This window comes from Poecilia reticulata, linkage group LG7, assembly GCF_000633615.1.
Source record: "Poecilia reticulata strain Guanapo linkage group LG7, Guppy_female_1.0+MT, whole genome shotgun sequence".
NCBI lineage: Eukaryota > Metazoa > Chordata > Actinopteri > Cyprinodontiformes > Poeciliidae > Poecilia > Poecilia reticulata.
In genome coordinates, this window is record NC_024337.1 from 24,717,087 (window position 1) to 24,743,388 (window position 26,302).

The following is a 26,302-nucleotide window of genomic DNA, read 5'->3' on the forward strand; positions in this document are numbered from 1 at the left end:
GAGGGGAGAACACCTGGAAATATTAATCATTTGAGATTTGACACCAGAGGCTGTGGGGAGATCTTCTCTCCACCACCATCCATTACACTCTGTACCAGAACTTTAAGGGGTATCAGATTGTAGAGCTATCTTGACAGATTGGGCACACTAATAAATCTAAACAGTACTGGTTTTGGTACTGTTATATTGGGATCCAGAGTCGTCTTGTTTAGGTGGCAGAAATTTCTGGTAGGTTTGGTCCTTGAACCTAACCAAGCAGTTTTAATGTCAACAGTTTTTTTTTTTTTTTATAAAACCAGTGATAAAAAGGAAGTGATGAGCTAATAAATAAGAAAGTAAAGAGAGGAAAAATAGCCAGATCAGAGTTTTGTAGATTATTTCTTATTTTAGGTTTTGTAAAGCTCTATTCGGCCAATACCTTTTTTTTTTTATCCAACTTTTATAATGTTTTTAATATCTCGTTGCTATGAATAGTCATTAATCATTGACATAATTAGAGCAGAGATAACGTCACACTGTTGAAAATCCGACAGGGTAAAACAGTTTTTTTCTATTTTTAAACAAAGACAAATGTGTGACAAAGTTGACATTTTGAATAGTCTTTATCTGACATAAATGTAGGATTAGTATATTGGGATTAAAGTGGTTAGAATCAGTAACTATAAGCAGCAACCTTTTTGTGTTTTACCTGCAGAAGGCAGATCACCGTATTTGTAATATAACAACTTAGAAAACCACTATATGTAAAACATGCAGTCCTAATTGTGTAGAATAACTTAAAGCCTCCACTTTACAAATTTTAAAGATTATTTTTATGTTACACCCACTACTTCATAACTTATTACAATATTGATAAGTTGTTATTACAATATTGGCTCAAAAACGTGATTATATTTTGAGCAATTTTATTATTTAGACTAATAAGTATATTACTGTCCGATGCTTATTCTTTTAGTTGTTACCCACATCATGTTTTACTGAAATTAACAAACTGAGCCTTCTGCCTTCAATAAAAACTTCAGCATTGAAAAATGTTGTTGTTAGCACAAGTTTGTACTATTAGCTTTCCAGATTTTTTTAGGCTTCTGTCAACAGTAAAAGTCCTCAGATTAATTTCTCCAGCCAATTTAAGTGGTGAAGGGTCTTAAGACTTTACACCGGACTCTTACAGCTGAATTATCAGAGAAGCCTGTTGCTTTTATCACCAGTAAACTGCAGAGTATTTGCAGCATTCGCTGTTGGCATTTAACACCGTTGCAGCTGCTGCAGGAGGAGCAAATGTCACAAGACACCTTGTGTGTATCTCACAGATGCCAGGGGCATTGACAAAATGACTTATTAATTGGATTCATTAAATTATGAAAAAGAAACCAGCATAATTTACAACTTTTCTGTCCACTGTTGGCGTGTACTCCGAGCAAAGACAAATCTTGGAAACAGATTTTCCATTTAGCATTACTTTTGTATGTAACTGTACCTGTGCTAACGACACTCAGCTAAGGCTTCTGTTCAGAACCTTGTTTTGAATGTAGCACTTCCCTCAAGCCTCAGTCAGTCTGCATCTTTACGAAGGAGCTGCAGACTGATGAGCACAGCAGTATTTCTGGAAATGCCTCTGGATGCCCAGTTTCTGACTGCTGTAAGCAGTGGAAAGGACTAATTTAGAGCATGTTTACCACGAGGAGAGGCAGGAAGACGGAGTGGGGGGGGAGGGGTTCAGGGGGAAAAGTGTGGGAGCAAAACAGGTTGGGGTGAAATATTTCTTGCTATAAGGAAGACAGGCAGAGTTATGGTTATGCATCTGAGGATGCTAAAGTACCCTGATGCAGAAATAAAGGGCAAAAAAAGATAAAAGCAGTGGTTTCTCTCCATATCCATCACCCCTCCTTTATTCACCCCTTCCCCCCATCTGCCTTTTCCCCCTCAGGAATCTGTCCATTCCTCTGCTCCTCCTTCCCCTCCTCCTTCTTTTTGAGCATGTGGATGGCACAACCATCACAGTGCCAGCCCACTCTGTCTCTCTCTCTCTCTCTCTCTCTCTCTCTCTCTCGCTCTCCATCACTGTGTGTGCAGTCATGTATCAGGTCACAGACATATACATTGTTGAAAGCGCATGTGTGTGTAAGTGCATTGAAAAACACATTTGAGGAGGACAATGAGGGAGCTACTAGAGCTGATCTGCATTGTGAGTATGGGGAATGCACGTGTGTATTTGTGTGTGTGGGTGTGGGGGGATTTATTGAATCTGTAGTAGTGAATGAGCGTGTATGCGTCCCAGTGCCTTTGTGAACTTGTGACTCATACCATTTTTGCCCCTCAAACAGGACACATGAATGAAGGCTTCTCTTATTATTAAAGACATTGTGATATCTTTCTATTCCTGTTTTTCATTCAAATGTTTGTTCAAAAGCATATTTACCATCTCTTGTTTCTTGTTGTTTTCTTTTATTGCTTGAAATTATTAACCATTTGCTAAAGCATCAGGCACGCCATTACATGTTTGTTATGCGTCTGTGTTGTTGAGTTGCCTGCTGTTAATCTGGTTGATGCAACTTCAGCTCAGATAAAACTTCTACAAACACTGAAATTCATCTATTATTATTATTATTATTATTATTATTATTATTATTATTATTATTATTATTATTATTATTATTATTATTATTATATCCCAAAAGATACAGAAACACTGATGTAGCCTGAAGCCAATGTTCTCATGTAAATTTACACAGATTATTTTGAACGCTCACATCAAGAAGTTACACTGTGGGGGTGTTGGGGCTTGGCCAATCAGCTGCAGCTGCCATGGAAACAAATTGTGACTGGCACTGGTGAATATGTTTTACATGGATAACATAGAAGAGGCAATTTATTGTAGGGAATGACGAGTTGTTTCAGTTGTTTTAGAGTAAGCTGCATGCAAGAACTATTCAAGAGCATTTCTATGGTGATCTGCTTTGTAACTAAAGACTAGGTTAAAATGTGTTATCATCTAAATTTAATTACAATATACAACAATATAATTTACCTTTAGGTAAAATATTTAAGTTGTTAGGTACTGCAGTGATTACTATTTGTTAAACAACAAAACAAATTATCGATCTGAGATAAAAATTGTTAAACTTTTTCTTGATAGGAATAAAGGAATAAAGAACGGAAACATAAAAACTGGTAGCTGGTACTATTATTGGTTTATAAATGCATCACAACTTTAATGCACTTTTTTGAGGTTACTCAAGATTAGATATTGTAATTTTTTAACTTTCTGTTGGGTTTCAAGTATTAACTCATCACCTGCAGCATTTTGTCTTCTTTCATACTTTATATCCCTTGGGAAAAAAAAAAATCTGAATAGTCCAAAAGTGTAATCTGCACATTAGACTAAAAGAAAACTGAAAATCATGATTGGCCAGTGTTTTATCACAATTTTAATTATTGTTCTGAATTGTAGGCTTTCTTCAGCATTAAAAACAATGTTTTTTTTATTTTTAAAAAAAATTACTTTTAGAAGTTACTCAGTATTTGAAAGTCCATTACTTGAACAGCACATCTAGTCAAGTTGTACAGAGACCTGCTCATAAGCTAGTATTTTAATTCAGGTATGTTCAAACAGACTCACATCTAAAAGTAGCAAGACAGATTTCTGATCTAAAGTTTGCAATTAGAAATTATCTTCTGGGTTTTTGTTAAAAAAATGTGATGGATTTGAAAAGCACAAATGTGCATCATCTCCTTTGTTTTAATATTGTTACATAATACACAAATATTTTCTGTCAGTCGTCCAGAGGCAGGACTGTTAAGCAGCCAGAGTCATTTACAGGTAATCCATACTGCTCTGGGCTACATCAGAGGCTGTGATTTCTTGCTGTTTGGATGGCAAACGCTTTAATGATGCTTCAAAGTAGAGTTGAATTTATCTAAAATTTAAAAAGCAAGTTAACCTTGTAAAAAAATACTCTGTCTCTTATCCCTTTAAAGATATTATTGTCATTATTTCTGCTCTAATACTTGTGGTCTGCTGTAACTGCTGAATATTGCTACTTTGTTTTTGTGGTGAGTTGCAGTCCCTGTAATGCATTTTCTTTTCCATGAATATTGAAATGCTTCTTTTCTTTACTTCAGAAAGACTTATTTTTAAGTGTTTAAGATTTTATGAATCCTAATTAAAACCTTTACATTTCCCCAATTTGATGAAAACATTCTTCAGTATGTACTAATAATAGACACAGAGCAATATACACAGTTATATTTGTCCTGTTCACATTAAAAAAAAGATTAAACTTTTTAAACTTTGAATATTAAATAATTTTAAAGCTTTCTGAGGGAAAATAAAGGATATTTCTATTATGTTTTGAATATCTTGAAAATGTTTTTAAAGCAACTCTGTGCATTTTATAGCTATTCTTATATTACTATGGTGTACAACTTGTAGCAAAGTATACTGTGATAATTTATGAAATGTGGTCTTCCTTGTTATGGATATAATGATTATTGAATATTTATTTCAAGCTTTCACAGTTTTGGTTTTAATGTTTAATTGGATGGTTGTTATTATTATGGAATTCCTGCTGTCAAATCAAAAGTAAAAGAGTTTACTCTCTTAATTTAAATGCACATATTGAGCATTCCTTTCTTATTTTCTTTCTCAGGACATAAACAAGCGGTTGTCTCTCCCTGCTGATATCCGACTGCCAGAGGGCTACTTGGAGAAGTTTGCCATGAACAGCCCGCCCTTTGACAAACCCATGAGCCGCAGACTTCGGCGCGCATCACTGGTCAGTATAAATTGCAGTTGGATGATGTATTTTAGTGTGTGTTTATATTAAAAGAGTCTGCATCGCTCCATATGTGTTATCTTTATACATATTGGTCAATATCGCTGGGTGTCACCTGCTTCATTTGATCGTGTATTGTTGGAAATTAAAGCAAGATGAGCTATCCAGGGCTTTGTGAGCCGCTGTAACGGTTGATTAATGGTATTGTACTCTAACCACAGAGAGCCAGCAGAGAGGCTCAGCCCAGTTTCGAACACACACTGAGTTATGCTACAGGATGTACAATGCCTCAGCAGGGGGAAGAATGAGATATTCTGCATTATGTATCGAGGACAAGAGCATTGTGGGTATGAAGGGAGGGGTGATGGGGAGGGGAGGAGATCACAGAGCAAGGGATGATGGGAAGAATAGAAAAATCATTATTCACATGCAAAATGTTCATATACGTTTGACTTTTTATCCCTTTAATACTCATCTTGGTTCTTCTATTAGATAATGTTTCTGCCGTCTTCCATTTTCAGGTGTGCCTTCCTCGCTGCTCTGGGTTTCACTCACCCAGTTCGTCGCACATTTGCTGTATTTGAAATCAAATTTAGCTTGCTCCACCGATACGCATCTTCAAACCAGATTACCAAATGCCTTGAAATTCGAGATGATTTGACCTCCATCGATCATATATTTGCTGTAATTATTGAACAGGGCCACTACACTGCCTCATACTCCCTCCTTTAAGCGGTTTGCAGCTTTTCTGCAGGACTCTTGCAAAGATGAAAGCAAAGAACAGTTGCTCAGAGGTCTGCAGGAAAATAGAAGGTGAAAAGTTGAAACAGAGAAAGATTGTAGTCGCAGTAGTTTGCTGTAAAATTAGGCCGTGTGGATGTGGAGTTTTTTTGGGTCTGTCGACCTGTGTGTGTAGCTGTGGATCCTCTGGGTTGTTAAATGTATGTGATGTAATAGATCAATCAATAATTCAGCAGCAGTGTCAGACTCATCTGTCGCAGCTCCTTTCCTGAATAGGATTTCACTCCAGGACACCTTGAAGTGAGCCACTGAGTGAAGATAAGAAGAAACAAAATACAGCAAGGGGATGAGAAGGTTAATAATGGCCTTACAAACAGAAGGTCTCTGGTTAGAAAAGTTTTATCCACTGCTGATCGTATGCTATGTCCTTGGAAAGCTGGATCACAGATAGATTTATGTAAATATGGCTTTTTATTGTAACATTTTACACGTTTCTGCATATGAATTCTTTTTTCATTTTTTCTTTTTCTTTTTTTTTTTTTTTTTACATATACAAATACTCCAGCTAAATCAAGCCTATATTCTGTTTTGAAGAACCGGTGTGTTTTGCTGTGGGCTGCTGGTGTGTTTGCCACTTGTTACCATAACATAGACGGCATGTGTCTGGTGTCACATAGCAGATACCCTTATTTGAAACCTTTATTTTGATCACCGAGCCTTCTCCTGTGTAATGCAAGTGAATTTGGTTGGTATCAGTTTTCGGTCATAGTTGTTGCCCGTAGATAATCAATAATTTAAAGCAGGGCATTGAGATTACACGATGCTGTGCGATAACCTGGTGTTTTATGTCAAAGCGCTACATTTCCACAGCCACAGCAACTGGTTAATGTGAAAAGCATTTTAAAAAATCATGTTTCATTAGTGTATTTGATCTCACAATGAAGATTATTAGAAAAAACAATAGCCATTTTTATTTCATCGAATGTAAACAGTCTGCCAGTAAAATACAATTTTACACAATGAAGTTGTAGGTTGGATTGAAAAGCTTATTTCTTATTTCTAAAACTGTTCTGTAGTATTATGGGGGTTTGCAACTTGTTTATAGAAATGTTCTGACGTGATCTGGGCTCGTCATGTTAATAAAAGGGCTTTTCTTTACTCTCGCCTCTCATTGCCATCCTCCACTTCTCTTTGCAGAAAGCCGTCATTTTCTCTCTCCCACTCAAACACTCTCCATCCATCTCTCTCACAGCATTGAGCTTTCTTACAAGCAGTGCATAAAAGAACCGTAATTGCAAATGAAATGTTGTTGAAGTAATGGAGTTTTCTTCTCAGTACACATTTTCGTCAGAGCTGCAGACGTTTCAGCTCTGGCGTTTTCTGCTTGAGGTTCCTCTCTGTACATCAGCTTCCACTGTCCCTGCACAGACTCATGCAACGCTCATGCTCATATTGTCCCGTTAGTTTAATTTTGTCTCTAAAACTTGTTCTGACCTAGTTCTGCTGAGTAAGCTCACTGAAGCGTTAGGAAAGAAATGAACCCGATGCCATCGAAAGCATATGCAAGCAAGTGCTCACTCACTCACTCACTCACTCACTCACTCACTCACTCACTCACTCACTCACTCACTCACTCACTCACTCACTCACTCACTCACTCACTCACTCNACTCACTCACTCACTCACTCACTCACTCACTCACTCACTCACTCACTCACTCACTCACTCACTCACTCACTCACTCACTCACTCACTCACTCACTGCTTGCAAGTGCACAAAGCATTAAGTACTCAGATGGCAGACCATTTGAAGAAAGTAGGTTTGATGCAAAAAGCTTAGCCTGTCTTGTTTTTAGGGATTCTTGAAGTAGACAAGAGCCATTAAGGATTTTTAAATTACTATTTCTTGTAGTATAGGATTGAAATAGGGTTAGACTGAGACAACGTGGTATTAATGTCTGTTTTTTTCCTTAGAGGTTGAATTTTACTCATGAAAATGACTCTCATCCAGAAGGAGAGTCACTAACTTACATTAGAGCTTGAAGTATGTCTAATTCATAATCCATAGAGTTTTATATGAAGTCGACCCACCCAGTGCACCTGAAAACACCTTCCAGCTCTTCTGGGAAACCTTTCCACAAGGTTTATTAGCGTGTTTATAAACCTCCTCCTGCTGTCGGAGAAGGTCTGGCTCAGAGCCGACGCTGTAATTTAGCCCGAAGATCTTCTAGTTGAAGTCAAGACTTTTTACAGACCGGTCAAGCAGTTCCACACCAAATTTTCTTATGTATAACTTTATAGACCTTGTTTTGTGCATTGATGCACAATGGAATTATATTTGGGGCGGATACCAAGACATAGGTTAACAAAGTCACAGTCATTGCCAACAGGTACAAAAGAACTATATTCTATTGCATATTTGATTAAATTAGCTAAGTTATGCACAGCAGTATGCACTAATCCCAATCATTTGTTTTGTTCTGTTCCTGTTTCTGAACTTGCTAAAATGTTGGCACTCCCCTTACAGAGATCACATGCTTCATCAGCTAAGTTGGTCAATGGATATCCCTCCCCCCTGCTTAAGTACAAATGCATGCACTGACCTGGCATTCACATGCATGCTATGATGGGATAGTGGGGTTTGTTGCACAAACAATTAAAACATGGTTGAAATATGTTTGACAGAGACAAGTAAACAAGAGGCAGAAGGATACACCCTGACAGGCCTGTGGCTGTCACGGCTTGACATAGCCTTTTCTATTAATAATTCATGCCCTGGAAACCCGGGGGTGACATACAGCGAGAGTTGAACCTGTTGGATATTAACTCAAGACAGGATTCATCCAGAGTTTACTCTGATGGAGAAAATACTCTCAATAGAAATGGTTTAAAAACCTACGGTAACTATTTTCACATATTTGTCTCTATTTAGTCTAATTACTTTAAGTAGAAGGCTGAGAATATATATGTTACAATAAATAATTACACTCATCAGAATTTTTTTTAGGTATACCTGTTCAATTGCTTGTTCATACAAATAGTAAATCAGCTAGTCAAATGTCTTTAAGACCTACAGTTGGTAAAGATGATTTGCTGAAGTTCAAGTTGAGCATCAGAATGGTGAAGAAAGGGAATTAAAGAGACATTGAAAGTGACAAAGTTGATGGTACCTCACAGGCTGACGATTTCCTGAGACTTTCACGCTCAACCAGAATGGCATCAGCAGTTCTGTGGACAATAACAAATTGGAAAACTGTCTTTTCTGATGAGTTTTGATTTTAGTGGTGACATTCAGGTGGTAGGGCAATAATGTTTTGTACATATGAAAGCATCCTATTTTGTATTCAGGCTTGCAATGTGGAGAAGATATTTTGTTGGCACACTTTGTCTGGTTATTGAAAGCTAATTACATTTTAAATGACACAACTTACCTGAGCTACTGATCATGTTCATCATTTTTATGACAACCGTATACTCGTCTTTTGATTGTAGCAGGTCAATGCACTATGTAATGAATCCAAAGTCATTCCAAACTGGTGCCGTGAACATATCAGTGTTCCCAATGGCCAGCATAGTTACCAGATTTTATCTATGCCATGAAGAATTAGGGCAGTTTTTGTGCAACATAGGGTTTCAGTTGAGTACGTGGAAAGTTTACCTGACAAAGTTGTCACTGAGTGTTTATTTTTCTTGACAAAAATGGCTTAACTTTATGAAGATTTGTGTTGATGGCAGGTCTTGTAGACATTGCACTTTTAATTAGGCACAAAGGTACCTATGTATTAAAACTGGGCTTATTGACTCAGATTCTTCCCAGACATAGCTGGATTTTACTTCCAATAACCATGACACAGAGGATTTCAAGAGACAATTAACGTAATGAACTGCTAAAGGCTTGCTTTACCTGCATATAAGACGCATGGAAAACAGATCCAAACTGGCACAGTGACAGCGTGACAAGATCCAGTGAATCAGCCTGACTTAACCCATCTTTTCTGTCCTCCCGTAGTCTGAAATTGGCTTTGGGAAACTTGAGACGTACATCAAACTGGACAAGCTGGGCGAGGTTAGATCAATAATGAAAATGAGTTCAATCGATATTCAGCTCTCAGATTTTAGATTTACAAATGCACTCGCGCTTTCCATGTGTGCAGGGCACCTACGCTACAGTGTTTAAAGGCCGAAGCAAACTGACAGACAATTTGGTAGCTCTGAAAGAGATACGCCTGGAGCATGAGGAAGGAGCACCCTGCACCGCCATAAGAGAAGGTACTGCACTCCAATCAAAACATTCATGCTACCCCTAACATAAACGTAACACAATACATGTTAAGAAGAAGAAGAAGAATTGACTTAATTGTTGTAAAAGCGATGTCAGTGTAAGTTCTTATGGCTCATTTTGTTTCTTCTTTTAAGTGTCTCTGCTGAAAGACTTGAAACACGCCAATATTGTCACCCTCCATGACATCATCCACACTGACAAGTGCCTCACTCTGGTGTTTGAGTATCTGGTAGGTACCTACTAAACCGCATAGAGTGTTTTACGGACAGCGATGTTCATAACCTTAATGCGTCTTCCTGCCACCTTTAACAGGAAAAAGATCTCAAGCAATATATGGATGACTGTGGGAGCATCATGAGTATTCACAACGTCAAGGTAGCTTCCAGGTTTTGGGTACATAAAAGCATTATTTAAAAAGGAAAACCCATTTCTATTACTGAAGGAAGAGAGCTTCCTTTTTTGTCTGAGGAAGAAATGGGTCAAAAATGCTCGCACGGGTTTTCCATTATAATGAAAATCAGGGAACTAATACAGTGAATAAATTAGGATTCTTAATTAATGTGATTAAAGTGTACTTTAATTATTAATTGCTTCTTTATTATTCTATTGCAGTTATACCTAGTGGTATATATTGTTTTAATGGAAGTATTTTAGGTTACGAAGGGGAGAATGATATCTCCGCTCATACTGCCTAGTTTTTGTAGCTACATTAAGTCATATACTCCTTTTGCCTCTTTCAGATCTTCTTATTCCAGCTTCTAAGAGGTCTAGCCTACTGCCACAGAAGGAAGGTTCTCCACAGAGACCTCAAACCCCAGAACTTGCTCATCAACGAGAAAGGAGAGCTCAAGCTGGCAGATTTTGGTAAGGCATCATTTAACTGTCTACAAGCAGAATGTGGTCTGTCGCTCTTTGAACTCACTGAACTTTTACTTGAAAAAAACACACACACACACACACACACACACAAAAAATCCTCAAATAAAGCTTGAGGATTCAACATTTAAATTTGTTGAATTCCCAGACGTAATTACAATGTTTTTACTTAAGAAAAAAACACTTTTCCCTTGGTTATGCTGTTATGTGACTGAATGTCATAAACTTCCTTTGAATCAGAACAAATAACCCTTTATTAGTACTAAAGAAAATGTATTTTGTTGTGTTTCGTTGTCGCAAGAGTTTGAAGACTAACAATGAGACTATTATTGTGAAACCCACAATTTTTGCTTCTTAAATTGAGACTATTTCTCAGACCCAATAGCCTACTACAGTATGCTCACCTCCTCCACATTCAGAATGAACTGGTTGTAGAAATCTACCCAACACTGCCCCCCTCTGGTAAAACATGGAAGGTGACACACTGACTTAAAATTTGTTGAAACTAATTTCCAAACACTTCAAATTTAAAACATATTCATGTATTCATAAGTGTATATAAAGGTCAATAATTTTTTTAAACAATATTGTTTTTGTAAGTTGTGAAAATATTTTATGAAAGAAATTGTGTTTCCATTTAGGTTTGGCTCGGGCCAAGTCTGTCCCCACAAAGACGTACTCAAATGAAGTTGTGACGTTATGGTACCGACCCCCAGATGTTCTCCTGGGCTCGACTGAGTACTCCACACCCATTGATATGTGGTGAGAAAACATATCAGCTCAACAAATACTGAGATATTTACTGTTTGTTTTTAGTCTATACTTTTTTCTCTATTGCAGATAATTTTCAAGACTTTAAAAGTTGAAAAGTAGTCAGAAAAAGAACATGCTATTGTTTACTTTTCCTTTCTCTCGGCTGCGTTATTAGTTTCAAGGTGATAGGTACTGTAAATTGCGGTTCCATTACACTAAAATTTTCAAATGATCAGATGTTTTCTGCACATGTAGACATACTTGGTGTGAAAATCTATTACTCTTCCTGTTGGTGTTCATCTGTATCAGTTTTATTTTCCCAGAGGCTGCACTGTTGAGATGCATAGTGTTTGCTAATAGATAAAGCTTACAATAGTATCAAAATGTCATGCTCTACAGTTAGCTGTATTATGTAAGATTCATAAGGCTTTGTATTAAAGCCTATTTCTCTCACCTAACATTTTAATGCGTTCCTTGCATGCTCTAATTCTTACCTGAACCATATTTTATCTTACTCTTCCAGGGGTGTTGGCTGCATCTTCTATGAAATGATCACAGGCAGACCTCTGTTCCCTGGATCGACTGTGGAGGATGAACTGCACCTCATATTTCGTATTCTTGGTGGGAAATCCATCAGATCCGGATGTTTTTTTGGGTTTTTTTTGCCTCGTCATTTTATGTTTTTGATGCTGATTGTTGACTATTATTTTTTCCCTCCAATAGGTACTCCCACAGAAGCGACATGGCCCGGAATAACGACAAGTGAACAGTTTAAAACGTACAATTTCCCCCGCTACCATGCTGAACCCATTGTCAACCACGCACCCAGGTACTCTGACTAATACAGCCTGTGTACTTCATGTTAAAGTTCTTGTGATATGAAAAGATGAAGTATTAGATTTGTTTGAAAGGATTTTTGGCAGATTTTCTTCTCTCTCTGCCACAGGATAGACAGCGATGGTCTTGACTTGCTCTTAAAGCTCTTACAGGTGAAGTACCTTTCTTTTTATTAATGAAGGCGAGGCACTCTAAGAAAAGTAAGGATAAATAATTAGCATCCCTGTCTCTTTATCGCCAGTTTGAAGCAAAGAATCGTGTGTCAGCTGAGGAGGCACTAAGACACCCATATTTCAGAACTCTGGGAGAGCACGTTCAATCGTTGCCTGACAGTGAGTGCTAATATTATGAACTGAATATTCGCCTTTCAACAAAAACTGTCTCGTCACGCTTTCCTGTGTCTTTGTGTTTTTAGCTGCTTCCATCTTCTCCATAAAAGGCATCCAGCTGCATAAAGATCCAGGGAAGAGGTCCTCACTTCACCCAGAATCAAGTAAGTCCCCGATAACAAACAGAGGAAGGAAAGACCAACATTTAGGACACCTTTGCTTAACTAGGACAACAGGACTTGTTCCCTGTCTCTCTCCTCTTTGCTTTCCTTTTTCTCTGTAAGCGTTGCCTTTATGTTGTGTGTCATAACACTCTGTGGTCTTGTCACAAAACAGTTCTTCTTCATAAGGTCCAACCTCTAAAACCCTAAATATCAATATTTATCAATCATAAAGAGGTACAAAATGTATAGTAAACATTGGCTTTCTGAAATTTTGACTGACTGTCAGTAACTGTAAAGGCTTGTTACATAACCTCAGCTGGACTTTCTTCATTAATCTTTCAAACACAGTTTTTGCTATGCACATTAGCAATTCAGTTTTATATGTATGGCATTTTAGTCATCTTTAGTTTCTAAATTTGGTTCAAAACCTAGCAAAAACATAAAACGCCAATAATAGATACTGTTTTAACGGTTCCAACATTTTTCTAGTGTTCCTGTCTTTTAGTCTCAGTCTGTGTTTGCACATCTTGTTTTACCTTTTGTTGTCTTTTTGTCCTGTTCAAGTAAACCGTCTTTTCTCTTTGGTGCCCATGCGCTCTTCTTCTGCTCTGCTCATCTTTGCCTTAATCCTTTCTCTAACCTCCCCTGTGTTCCCGCCTTAAACTCCTCCATAACACCTCAATATTCCCAACCTTCCCCGTTCCCTGACCCTTAAAAAAGCGGTGGCCCATAAGCTAGGCTCTGCACCCTCGCAGTACTTCCAGAGAGAGGCAGCCAATCCCAGGGCTCAGAGTCACAATCTCTCCTCCACTTCCACTGGCTGACTGGGCCCTAACAATCTGGTAAATACTGTCTCTTCCTCTCAGACTGTCTTCTATTCACTTATCCTTCTCCTGTTGCTGTTTGGCATTTCTTCTTCTTTCAGCATCTTGTCTTTGTTGCAAACTGACTTTATGTGCACCTTACACCACACTACATTACTGTTTCCTCATCACGTCTTATTCCATTCTCTGAGATGTTTGTCACCTTGAGGTTTCACCGTTTTAATTGTTTTCTTGAAAGAGGTTTTTCTCTGCTGTTTTATATCCCTTCTCTCATCTACTGTATCTTGCCACACTTTTAAGCCCTGAACCAAGAAGCGTCATCTCAGTTTCCTTTTTCTTAGTGAGCCACTTGGCAGTGCTTATTTCGGGATTCGGTAAAGCTGTGGTACAAAATTAGTAATCAGAAATCTGGTTATTGCTTGACTGTTTTCATTTGCAGTCCTGTTTAGGTTTCTTCAGCGGGAGAATTAGCATTTTCATGAGTCTGTAAGTTTAGGTTTTATGAAGAGTGGATTTGTTTTTTGTTTTTATTAGCATGGAAATGTGTGTTTTGATGTTTTATTGTTGCGTTTTGCAAGCGCTGGTAAGTATGGACAACTGTTAGAGAAACTCTATGACACAAATAACAGAGGGAGTTTTCTTTGCTGTGGTTGAAATGCATGTACACTTAGTACAAGGCCTTGTAAAAGTGAGCATACCCATTGAGCTTCTCCACATTTTTTCACACTAAAACCACAAATTTCAAAGTTGTTATATTGGGATTCTATATGTGCAACATAAAGCAAAGTCAACAATGGCTTCTTAACTTTTATATAATCCAGATTTTTTTCCCAAATGATCACCTACCCACCTTTAAAAAAGGTTGAGCAAATTCAAGTAGGTTAAAAACTGACAGAAAGTCTAGTGTTTAAAGGAAGTTGACACTATTACAGTTATTTTATAACTAAAATGTTTAACGAACAGAAGTACAAAGAAACCAGTTTGTAAGGTACACTTAATCCGGAGAAACCAATCAATATAGTTACCAATGGTTGTTGACAATATTCTGCATATAAGTTCATTCATTTAGTATTTATGATTTGGATGACAGCGATTTACTTTTATAGTATAAAATGACTATTTTATTAACCCAGCATTGATAGTTATACGTTTACTATGTACGAAACTGACGTAATCCATTTCTAGAAAGTATTTGTAAATTATTCATTCACATATATTTCTTTTTTACCATGTCACTTTATTGTTTTGAAAGACTAAGCTTATTTTTTTTTTACCACCTAAACTGAAAAGAGCAAAAAAAACAGACCACTGTGCTGATGTAGCTTTCAACTTTAGGAAAATGTTCCATTCTTACACACAAATTTGATATTAAGTTTCTTTTCATATGGGGTTAGTACATGGTGTCCTATTGGTGCAGTTGTTGGCCTAACAGCATGACTCCAGTTCTCTTCTTTTTAAAGTTAAGCATCATCTGCAGAGAAATAGAGTAGAAAGTAAACCTGACAATTATTAACAAAACGTGGCAACAGTTCCAATAAAACAAAACGGTTCACGAGTTATGTGGTACCCCCAAGTGAAGATTAGCAGATGCGGAAAAAGAAAACTTTTACTGAATGTGTACCTGAAAAATTGCAGCAATTACTGGTTCAGTTTAATGATTACTTACATTTAGATACAACGTGAATTATGTGTCTCTATTGTAGTGTAATATATGAGGGCTGTCTGGGAAAATACAAATTGTAAATTAAAAACTGGAACTGGGAAATTAAATCATTACTTAAATCAGCCTAACTGACGTTCCAGTGAAGCTTAAAAATGCAAAATCATTGGAATGATTTGCTAAATCAACTGATTGATAAAATCATTTGTTTGAACATGTAACCAAGCAATTGTTGCAGTCTTGCATGTCATGCAGTGGTGTTACTCCTGGCTTCTTAAAGGGAAATTTGCAAACATTTGTTTTCAGAAATGAATCCAAACTCTCTTTCTTCCTCTTTCTCTCTCTCTTTCTCTCCCTCTCAGGCCAGGGGAAGAACAGGAGGCAGAGTGTGTTGTTTTAGTGTTGGCGGGGAGGTGAGATGCAGAGGGAAGTGACACGTGGAGCTGTCTCATCGAGACGAACATTTACCAATGTTCCACCACACACAAAGTGAAGGAGCGACGCACACCCTGCCACACATAGTCATACACTCTTACCAGAGGAAAACAAAGACAAACACACGCACATTCACATTCATGCAAGAAATGTGACAATAAAATCACACGAATCCATGGCTGAAGAATTTTGACTTATAGATAAAAGACTCCATTCAACCCTAAAGATGAAAAATAATAAAGAAATAAAAAGTGAAGCCGGAAGAAAAGTGGGAGAATATATTTTTTTCTCCTTGCTGCTACTACCACTGCTGTCCAGAAGAGGGCAGCGTTATGATGTGAGCTGACTCAGATTTGAAACGGAACTTGCTGTATCAGTGAGCTGTGAGGAAGAAGGAGTCAAAGTGAACACGAATCAAAGGCAAAGAGAGTAAGAGGTGTGCACTCATATTTTCTGCCCGAATTATTGCTGTACATAGATTGATTAAGCTGTAGACCTCTTGCTTTTTTTTCATAGCACACCTCAGCCTGAATCCAAACTCTAAAGCATTGCACCTCAACCCTAAACCTTTGCTCAACTCCTTAAATGATGTTTCTCTGTCTTTTTTTTTTTTATACATCTCTCTTAAACACACACTGACTCACACTAATGGCTCGCTTGAAAATGGAGAGTGTGTAGATAATTGGAGTTTACAGAGATAAACATTTGCACCTTATTGCCCAGCAGAGGTCAGGGCGGCTGTCTTTCTGTTACCTCATCAGTCACTCCAGCAGAGTAGGATGCCAAGTACACGACTGAACAAGAATCAATTGAGAAACCAAAAATGAGCCCATTGAAACGATAGGACATGGATAAGATGTGTGGTTTTTTTTTTTTTGCACTACTTCAGTACTTTATATTTGAAAAACTTTGCATTCCTACAATGCTGTAAACAAAAAAACAAACAAAAAAACACTACACTGCAGGATGCTGTTGATCTGTTTCTTTGAGAAGGATATCACTGAAGAGGTAAAGGAAGTGTACAAATCCTCACCTGCTGATTCCGAGACACCTCCCTCCCTCGTCCTTTTTGCCTTGACTGAGAAGTTATTCGTCGTCTCATGTGCAGGTGTTAGTGTTAAACTGTCCTCTTTTTATCTGATTTTACCTCTAACTCATGAGTAGACCCTTAAAAAAACTATCTTTTGTCAAACCTTATGTGCTGTTTTTTTTTTTTTTTATAAATCTGTATATATGATCATGAGATTTACTTTTTCAGAAGAAGCAATGATTATTCCAGGATGCTGTTCTCAGTCTTAACAGTGGGTGATAAGCTGGGGACATGTTGCACATTCCTTGAGCTCAGGACTTTTTGCTCGTGTTTATTCTGTGGATGCTGTGAGGTGCAGGTGATCGCGTGTTTCCCCAGTAGAGCAAATCATGGTCCGAAGTCCTTTTGCGATGCTGGTTTAAACTGTATGTAAAGAATTTCAGTCTGTGTTGTCACTCATTCTCTGTTAGATCCACTGTAACGTTGCTGTTCAGAGACTACCTTACATTGCGTCCTTCTCCCGTCATCTTTCTCAGCATGTTTCCGTATTAAACACACGTTTTTATGTTGGTATGTGGAGTAGCTGCCGCAGGACGTGTTGCATGGGAAATGATTTTATCACATGAATATTACACCCTACAACACATAGAGTGAACCAGAAGACTGTACCAAAAACATCGCAAAGACAATGACAACACAGTGTAAGAATGTGAAGAGAGGTTATACAACAAACCTAAGTCAGCTGAGACACAGTATTTAGGCACTCAGACATGCAGCGTCCTCCGTATGTCCTGCCACGCCCTTGTAAAAAGATTGGAATAGCAAAATCAATTGGGGAAAAAAAAGATTAAAATACAGCAAAAAATGTATATTTCTATTGCAGTGAACTAATCTGAAGTGCATTTGAAGTCGTAGAACAATGATTTAATTTTAACATATTCATTCAGCAGAAAAAAACGTAATTTATGTTTACTCTTTTTTTTTACAAAATTAATAACTATTCCAATTAATTAATTGTAACCAAAGTTATTTTGAGTTTAGATGTTAACCTAAACACAGCAACAACTTTCAATTTTTTATTTAATTTTGAAACTTTCTGTTATGGCTTTGTATGTGTAAGTCATAAAATATATAGTTAGAGCAACAATTAAAAAGATAAAAACAACTGAAACAGACTAACAAGAACCCAAGTTAATTTTGTTACCATGGACATTAAGGGAGGTAAAAAAAAAAAAGGAAAATCTACAAATCATTGTTAGGGAACTTCTGCAGAATTTTCTATGTGAGATTATGTCACTGCAATAAAAATAAAAAAAAGTTATTTGAATCATTTTAGTTCCTCCATACTTTTTACTTGGTGTGCCAGTAAGTGTGGAGGGCACTGCACTGTTCATTCATCCATTTTGGTATTACAGGCTGCCAGAACCTGGACGGCCAACGTCGCTCCTCCCAAGCACCAGGTGTTCAAGCACACAACTGTTTTTACACACCAGTTAGCTGACTTGTCAACTTGTACTGTATCTGTCAGAAGGCCTGAGTTTCATCTGCTTCGGACACTGACCTTGGGTCGTTTCTGCATTTTCTCTGAAATGGATTTAGAACAAAGTCAAGCGATCCCATGCCCTTGCCTGTTGTAAGGACTACTTATTTTCCTAGAGTGTGACAGTATGTAGCATGTACATAGATGATCCTTCACTCTGTATATATATAGAAATGTACAGGTTTGATACAGCTATTCACATTCTAGATTTTTTTCCCTTTTTTTTGCTTTCTTTAATAAAAGTCCTAGCAATATTTCTGTAATCAATAAAAAGCCATGGAAATTGTTCGATTGCACATGTGTTTATTTGAGAAGGTGGCATGACTTTCTGATCAAACCGTAATACTTGACGATAAATATATGTGATTTGATTTTCCAGCTCAACACCCTGAATCGGTCATAAAAATATGACAAAGTTATGTAAGGAAATGACATATATTTAATTGTCCACTTCCAAATAAGACGGTACCCATCGTGCTTTTAATTTATTAAATTTAAGTTTACGACTCGACTCCTCTTCTCCTTTTCTCAAGTAAATCTGCTGCAAGGCAACCAGGCCCTCCGTGTTATTTGTTCAAGCTGGCAGCACTCCATATCCATAACAACAGCTAATAGTGATGGTAATTTAACAAGAAATTTTACAAAACACAGAAACAGCGGACAATAAATTTAATTCATCATATCACAAATAATAAAGTACAGATAAACAAATAGAGTGAAAAGCGAGCTAATGGTAAATATTTTAAAACTTAATATAGTATGAACTCATGGAAACAACTGGTTGGTTTCTTTTCACAGTTTTTGTACATTTTTTTTAACAATATATCACTCTGACATCTGGTGGCAGTGTGTAACTGTATAACTCACTATTTAAACCAATCCTTCTAAAAGTCTTTTTATTCTTTTGAAGATTATTCCAGAACAACCTTGTTGCTTTTATTTACTGAAGCTACGGTGGTGGTAGCACCAGATATCTGGACTTCAGAGGGCCACGGGCTCCATCCACACAGAAGAGCAGGAGCGACATGGCTCCGAAACTGAAAGACACACACCTCTTGGTTAACAGTTTGCTGCATTGTGTTTGCTTGTGTGTGTGCAGATAAATAGTGATGAAGCCTTACCTGTCTGTTCATGAAAATATAGATGATGGGGTTGTAGACAGTGCTGCTCTTGGCTAAATAAACAGGTATGGTGGCAATGACAGGGTCTATATAAAGACTGGAGTCCATGATTACAGCCAGGGCCATTGCTGCGTAAGGCAGCCATGTGACCAGGAAGGCCAGAACCATCACCACAACCATGCGTGCAACCTGCCTCTCTGCACAGTCAGTCCTCTTGCTCTCAGAAGTTTGCAGCTTGGTGACCTGTGGAACCGCACAGAGGATTTTACTGTGACAGAACAGGCAGCGTGCAAAAGAAGTGCATTCAGAACGGGCACTGATCACCTGGTGAAGGGTCCATAAAAGTCTGGAGTAGGACACTATGATTGTGGAGAAAGGCACCGCAAAACACAGAGAGAAGTAGATAACGATGTAGGACATGTCAGCAGCATCGCGGCTGTACCAGTTTGGTGCGCAGGAAATTTGAACTCCTTCCAGGACAGGTCATAACTCCCCCACCCAAACAGAGGCGGGGTGTTCCACACAAACGACCAAACCCAGGAGAGGACCACGCCTGCGACTGCATGCCTGTGGACCAGATGAGCAGCATGTTGAAGGAAACATTGTTGTAGTTTTTACAGAGTTAGTCTGCTAAAAGATGGTGGTACATTTCACCTGGTCTGGAAAAGAACAGCCCCCATGGGATTACACACCACGATGTAACGTTCAACAGAAATGACAGCTACTGTACAAAGACCTGAGATACCTGTGAGAAAAGACATGTTAGAACTTTACTTTGAATTTATAATAATTGATACAAAAGGATTCTGTTATTCTTATTAAGCTAAATAAGCTGTTCTTAAATTCTAATCATTCAAAAATATATTTCAGTCATCATCTTTATTGGTTTATTCCAAATATCTACCAGATGCAATCAATAAATACTAATGAGGCTCTTTGAAAAACTGTTTATTTTATATGCTAAACCCTGTGGTGTTAGTGTTGGTAACGTAATTTTTTTTTTTTGTTTTGTTTTTTGTCTCGGTTTCGATTCTCTTTTCAGATACTGGTACCATCTTTAGAGGTGCAATTTTTTTTCTGTCTTTCTTTTGACTAACCATCTCAGTATTATTCCATTTAAATTCTGAAGCAGTGGAAATGATCTACATTTTCAACAGAAACTAGATTAATCGAGGAACCAGAACTGTATAAAAAGCAGCACTGATGCCTGGATGACTGCTTACGTCTTAATTTTCTATAATAGCACCAAGTAGTGGCAGTAAAGATCAGAGCACCAACAACTGTCTTCACATCTTTAAAAATGTTCAGCTTTTACAAATGTATTTATCTGTAAAAAAAAAAAAAATTAATCCTACATCATTGATTTATTTATTTGATAAAATTGTTTTATTGTTAGAAAGATAATAATTGTGGGTTTGCTATATAAAACAATATGCTGCAACTTGACATCTGATATAACAGATTACACACATTATGATGCTCCGCCTTTGCTGAGTAGTAAATTTGGAGTACAAGACAAAATGAAGAGCAGGAAGTTTATTTATCAAAATGTGCGGTTCAAATGAAGGATTCATGTAAAAAGCAAATCAACCTTAAAGGCTGCAGTTTGATTTTAGGATTTAAAATAAAGGAGAACTGACTCACCAAAAAAGGAAACAGCAAAGCCCCCAAGGATGCAGCCCGACCGACCCAGGCTGAAGCGTCCCATGATACTGTTGAAAGTGGTGGGCAGGCCTCCGAACACAGCACAGCCCAGATCGCATACAGCAAGGTTAACCAGGGCATAGCTCAGCGGCTGCCTTAACTTTCGGTGTCTCACCGTCAGCACAATCACGAGGATGTTGAAGATGATCCCCGTCAAGGAGAACACACCCATGATCATGGCCAGTATTGTGTATCCCCTTTGAGACAGGAGGTCTGTGTGGGTTAAACTGTTAGATGAGATGTTTCCAGTGAGGGTAACTTGCTCCATTTTTAAACCCAATGTTTCAATTGGGTGATGAACTCCACAGTGGAAAAAAAAGCAGATAAATGCAGCTCAAATCCAGAACTTCCAAGTTGTGATTTTATTTATTTTTTTATCAAGCAGGTTCTCAAAACATGACAACAGAAGAAACAACAGCATCTGCTCGTTATTTGTTACACCATCTTCCACAAGACGGGTGATCTGGAACAGAAAAGACACTGAAATACAGCTGCTTTAATAAGATAATCTCTAATTCTTGCTGATTAAATCTGTAAATCCAGATTATAAAGATAATGCTAATCATATCCTCTTAGACTGCACTTTCCATTATTGCTGAGTTTGATGACAATAACAGCTTGCAAGAAAATTATGCAAAGGTTTGGTTTTGATAATTTGCTGTTTTTTCCAAACCATTGTTTTTTTTTTATTTTAACTTTATCAACCCTGGAAAATCTAATAGAAACATATGAGAGAATACAAAACATTTATAGGTCAATGTTATAATTAACCTATTATAATTATAATTATAATTTATCTTCTGTTTTCACCTTTGTGTCCAAACAAACATGTTTCAATGAATGGGTAGCTAAAATCTGACATACAGACAAGAATTTAAACCATGCATAGTTAAATAATATGCTCTTTCCGTGAGTTATTAGGTTTCTGTGCTTTAAGAATAACTATCATTACATATTTTTAACAACTTTTTACATTATTTTCGTATGGTAATTTATAGCTGATTGGGACTGAGAATCTTTGATCATATCTGAGCTTCAAACATGGAAAACACAGACCTGGAAATTCTCTTGTATTATCCCTTCGCCGCGGCACTAGAGGGCGCTAAGTCAGTGCTCTCCCGGCGCGTTCAACTTGTTTGAATCACCGGTGGTAAACAGCAAACATGGCTGCCTCCATGAGGAGAGCAGCTCACGACATAGAAACGCGAAAGAGGACCGAAGATGTGCTTCTGGCGGAGGGGATTGACTTCGGCTCTCTGCTGTTGTCTCAGGCCGTGCTGGACGGACTGTCCTCCGCGGGGTTTCAGAAACCGTCCCCGATCCAGCTCAAGGCGATCCCGCTGGGCCGCTGCGGACTCGGTAGGCGTAGATTAGTGTCAGTCAGGGACTGTCTTGATGTGTGCGGATGATATTTGAGCATAAGAAACAGCACGTCTGAGCATGGTTGCAGTCCGAAATTATTCAGTCTGTAAAGATTATACAGAAGCTGCTTCAGAATAAAAAATGTCAACAGAGGAGCAAAGTCGCGCCTGCGATCAATAGATAGATAGATAGATAGATAGATAGATAGATAGATAGATAGATAGATAGATAGATAGATATCGGTAGCTGCATCTGTTTTCGTATCCTGCATTGCATGAGATTTTTTTTGTTCACCTCGTTTCAGATTTGATTGTACAAGCCAAGTCTGGGACAGGAAAGACATGCGTGTTCGTCACCATCGCCCTAGACTCTCTTATTTTGGAGAATCCCTCCACTCAGGTGAGTGGAAATAATAAACTGGCACTCATGAGTGGAATACATAATTTCATATTTTTATGGATCGTTGGTTAAATCCACTCTATTGTTGCTCTAATTCAGTTCGGGTTATTCATATAGCATCAATTTACAAGATGTGATCTCGAAACACTTTACAAAAAATGTCAGTTCACTACAGTTGATTGCAATTTATCTTAGTTATTTAACTGTTCATTAAGTTTAGTTCATTATTCAAATTAGATATTTTTTTTTATGTAAGGAAACCTAGTCGCCTTGAAGCATTCACTCCTGAATGGGCATGTCCCTCATTCCGAGGATGCATGTAGCGACACTGGAGAGGAAATCTCCCGTTTACAGGAAGAAACCTCCAGCAGAACCTGGATCAGTGTGAACAGCCATTTGCCTCTGCCAGGACTGGCTGGGGTTTTGAGAATACACAGCATACACACAAAACAGGAAACAGAGGCACCGATCCAGGAGTAACAGACCATAGACAGATGGTTAGCGCTACACACTCTAACTTGAGGTCTCTTTTATCTGTTGACCATAAGCTGCTTATCACGTAAGAGAATAATTTTCAATAATCTGAAAGCCTGTCTAGTTCAAATGAACCTGCATTACTTTCTTCCAACCTTGTAAGCTCTTGTCTCACTGCATTGGATACATCCTCTTATTTATTTATTTTTTCCAACAATAATTTCTCTTCTCCTTTAGGTTCTCGTTTTGGCTCCGACACGTGAGATCGCCGTGCAGATCCACTCGGTGGTGATGGCCATCGGCTGCGCCATGGAGGGCCTGGAGTGTCATGTTTTCATCGGGGGGCGGCCTGTGAGCCAAGACAAAGCCCATCTGAAGAAGTGTCACATTGCCGTGGGCTCGCCTGGTAAGAGGCCTGAGGGAAGCTGATGGACATGATCTCCTTATGATGTTGTTTTTATGGTGATGTTCGTTTTTGATGATATTGTTTTTGGATCTGCTTTCTCAGGTCGGATCAAGCAGCTGATTGAGCTGGGCATGTTGTCCACCGGCAGCGTCAGGCTGTTTGTCCTGGACGAGGCAGACAAGCTGCTGGAGGAGGGCAGCTTCCAGGAGCAGATCAAGTCAGACCAGTTCAGCGCCGATTATTGCTAGAATTCAAATCCCGTTTCATAAATTGACCCGTCTCTGTGCTCTCTCTCTCTCTTTCTCAGCTGGATCTTCTCGTCCCTGCCTGTCAACAAGCAAATGCTTGCGCTCTCTGCCACCTACCCAGAATCCCTTGCTCAACACCTTACCCGCTACATGAACGAGCCCACTTTTGTTAGACTCAATCCGAGCGACATGGGCCTGAAAGGTAAGACGCTTTTAACAGTAAAGATCAGAAGAGTCTGACACTTGAAATCAGCCGTTGCCTTTGAGATGAGGATGATCTGCTGTGTTCGCTCAGGTCTGAAGCAGTACTACAAGCTGCTGCCGTCTCATCCGCTGCCTCACAAAGTCTTTGAGGAGAAGGTGCAGCACCTGCTCGAGCTGTTCAGTAAAATCCCATTCAACCAAGCGTTGGTGTTTTCTAACCTCCACACCAGGTAACAACAGATTTGATTTTCATATTCCTTCTTACATTTGCTATTGGATATCTTTATCACAATGAAGAAAGGAGACATCAAGATATATTTCTGACATGCTGGATTTCTCCCTCAGGGCTCAGCACCTGGCAGACATCCTGTCCTCCAAAGGCTTACCTGCAGTTTGTATTTCAGGTGAGGTTAAAACTGTGATATGAAATAAAATAAAGCAAAGAGGGAGAATATTATTAGCCGGAATTTGAAATTAGCAGCGCATATGCCCATTTGCATACGAGTCATTGTTTGGTCGAAGCAACCTGTGATTAAAAGGAACGGTTACGACTGAGGTCCAAACGAACGACCTGTGTTAATAAAAAAGGCAAAAAAAGATTTCTGTGTGTTTCCGAGCGCTGGAGTTACACAGTCTGTCAGAACTAATATTAAAAACTATTGTGTATAATCTGTATTTATTCCTTCTGTCTGAAGACCTTAATGTCACTTCATATTTTTGTTTGTTTAATAAATCTGCTCCAGTCCGCGGTTCAGTTTATTATCATAAAGACGCAGCAGCTGGGCAAATGAGAAATGCTTTTGGAAAGGAAAAACTGACATTAGCCTCAGCATTACTGTAGCTTTAGGTTTCACAGTACATACCTGTGAACTGTGGATGGACCATAGTGTACTAGTATATTATGAGAAAAATATTGTGATACTTCTGTAATAATATTGATACAGATTAAATTAAGGAGGTTCGGAAACTGTAACACATGTGAAGCCTGTGAAGTGCTTCAAATCCAGGTAAAAAAATATTTAACCAACGGAAAAAGAAAGTAAATCAAGTAAAAATTCAGGATTTCCATTTCATCTCCCCTTACCCAACAAATAACATGTTTAAGGTTTGATTAAAAAAAAGTAGAGCAATAAAATCAAATCTTTTCTACATTTAAAAATGTAGGAGTATTATTATTATTAATTTGGCATCAAGTTTTTTTAAACACCACCTCGTGGCCAGTAGTGCTGTTGTTGACTAAGACATCCGCCATTTGATGATTTCACAAGTTTCGACCACTTTCTCTCAAGAAGTCAACAGTTCAGTCAAAGTGGCTCTGATGTTTAAAACGACACACAGATGTCCCAAAAAGCACAGTTGTGCTCATCGGGCCACACAATTTACCGTCTTGGCAGGATAATCAAAAATATGCTTCTTCATCACATTGCTCATGTGATGAAAATCAATAAAAGTGGAAATAATAGATGTGATGTGAAGTAAAGTTGAGTTATGACACGTGTTCTGATCCATGCAGGTGGTTTGAGTCAGGACCAGAGGCTCGAGGCGATGTCCAAGCTGAAGCAGTATCAGTGCAGAGTTCTCATCTCCACCGACCTGGTGAGACGAGATGTTTTCCATGAGTCACTCTCCTCTTGGGTCTGCATGTGTGTGTTAGCTGAATAAATTCGATTCTGTCCTCCTTTCGTCTGAGGCAGACTTCCAGGGGAATAGATGCAGAGAAAGTGAACCTGGTGATCAACCTAGATGTGCCACAAGACTGGGAAACCTACATGCACCGAATCGGACGCGCCGGGCGGTTTGGTAGGTCTCCATTAATTAAAGGGGAACAGAAATATGTGCTGCTTGACCTTCAGCTATTATATTGGCCCAGGTGGCTGATGATGTTACAGTGAAAATGGCTGTTTGCCGAGAAGTTGCATCATTCTTGCAGCATCAACTCTGTGTGCTTCACATTTTTCAGGAAACTAATAGTCCTGTTGCAGACCTGCAGGATGGAAACGGAACAATTACAAAACATTGCAAACAAAAATTCCAAATGTTATATCCATCCATCCATCCATCCATCCATCCATCCATCCATCCATCCATCCATCCATCCATCCATCCATCCATCCATCCATCCATCCATCCATCCATC

The 26,302-nt window shown here is 38.4% G+C and overlaps 3 protein-coding genes across 9 annotated transcripts in view; 2 read left to right on the forward strand and 1 right to left on the reverse strand.

Moving 5' to 3' along the window:
• LOC103467457 (cyclin-dependent kinase 17-like) overlaps positions 1-17,942 on the forward strand; it is a 46,938-nt gene extending 28,996 nt beyond the window's left edge. For 4 of the 7 annotated variants that reach the window (XM_008413852.2, XM_008413856.2, XM_008413855.2 and 1 more), the window contains 14 exons: positions 4,650-4,775; positions 9,527-9,583; positions 9,672-9,786; positions 9,934-10,028; positions 10,112-10,174; positions 10,540-10,663; positions 11,317-11,437; positions 11,952-12,049; positions 12,152-12,257; positions 12,375-12,417; positions 12,507-12,597; positions 12,681-12,758; positions 13,479-13,600; positions 15,605-17,942. In XM_008413852.2, the coding sequence (XP_008412074.1) occupies positions 4,650-4,775; positions 9,527-9,583; positions 9,672-9,786; positions 9,934-10,028; positions 10,112-10,174; positions 10,540-10,663; positions 11,317-11,437; positions 11,952-12,049; positions 12,152-12,257; positions 12,375-12,417; positions 12,507-12,597; positions 12,681-12,758; positions 13,479-13,582 (1,221 nt within the window). In that variant the 3' untranslated portion in view covers positions 13,583-13,600; positions 15,605-17,942. The other 3 variants (XM_008413853.2, XM_008413858.2, XM_017305803.1) reach the window with 2 other exon arrangements.
• On the reverse strand, positions 16,882-21,396 carry parapinopsina (parapinopsin a). The gene is given in 6 exon segments (XM_008414696.2): positions 16,882-19,284; positions 19,369-19,611; positions 19,693-19,845; positions 19,848-19,935; positions 20,023-20,113; positions 21,013-21,396. Coding segments are annotated over 6 exon segments (1,029 nt in total). The 5' UTR covers positions 21,341-21,396; the 3' UTR covers positions 16,882-19,158.
• A 790-nt stretch (positions 21,397-22,186) lies between these two features.
• Positions 22,187-26,302, forward strand: part of ddx20 (DEAD (Asp-Glu-Ala-Asp) box polypeptide 20) — a 6,613-nt gene continuing 2,497 nt past the window's right edge. Inside the window, exons 1-9 of the mRNA XM_008413849.2 lie at positions 22,187-22,431; positions 22,739-22,833; positions 23,545-23,713; positions 23,816-23,930; positions 24,021-24,163; positions 24,257-24,395; positions 24,511-24,569; positions 25,679-25,761; positions 25,860-25,965. Coding sequence (XP_008412071.1) covers positions 22,236-22,431; positions 22,739-22,833; positions 23,545-23,713; positions 23,816-23,930; positions 24,021-24,163; positions 24,257-24,395; positions 24,511-24,569; positions 25,679-25,761; positions 25,860-25,965 — 1,105 coding nt within the window. The 5' untranslated portion in view covers positions 22,187-22,235. The remainder of the gene's footprint in view (positions 22,432-22,738; positions 22,834-23,544; positions 23,714-23,815; positions 23,931-24,020; positions 24,164-24,256; positions 24,396-24,510; positions 24,570-25,678; positions 25,762-25,859; positions 25,966-26,302) is intronic.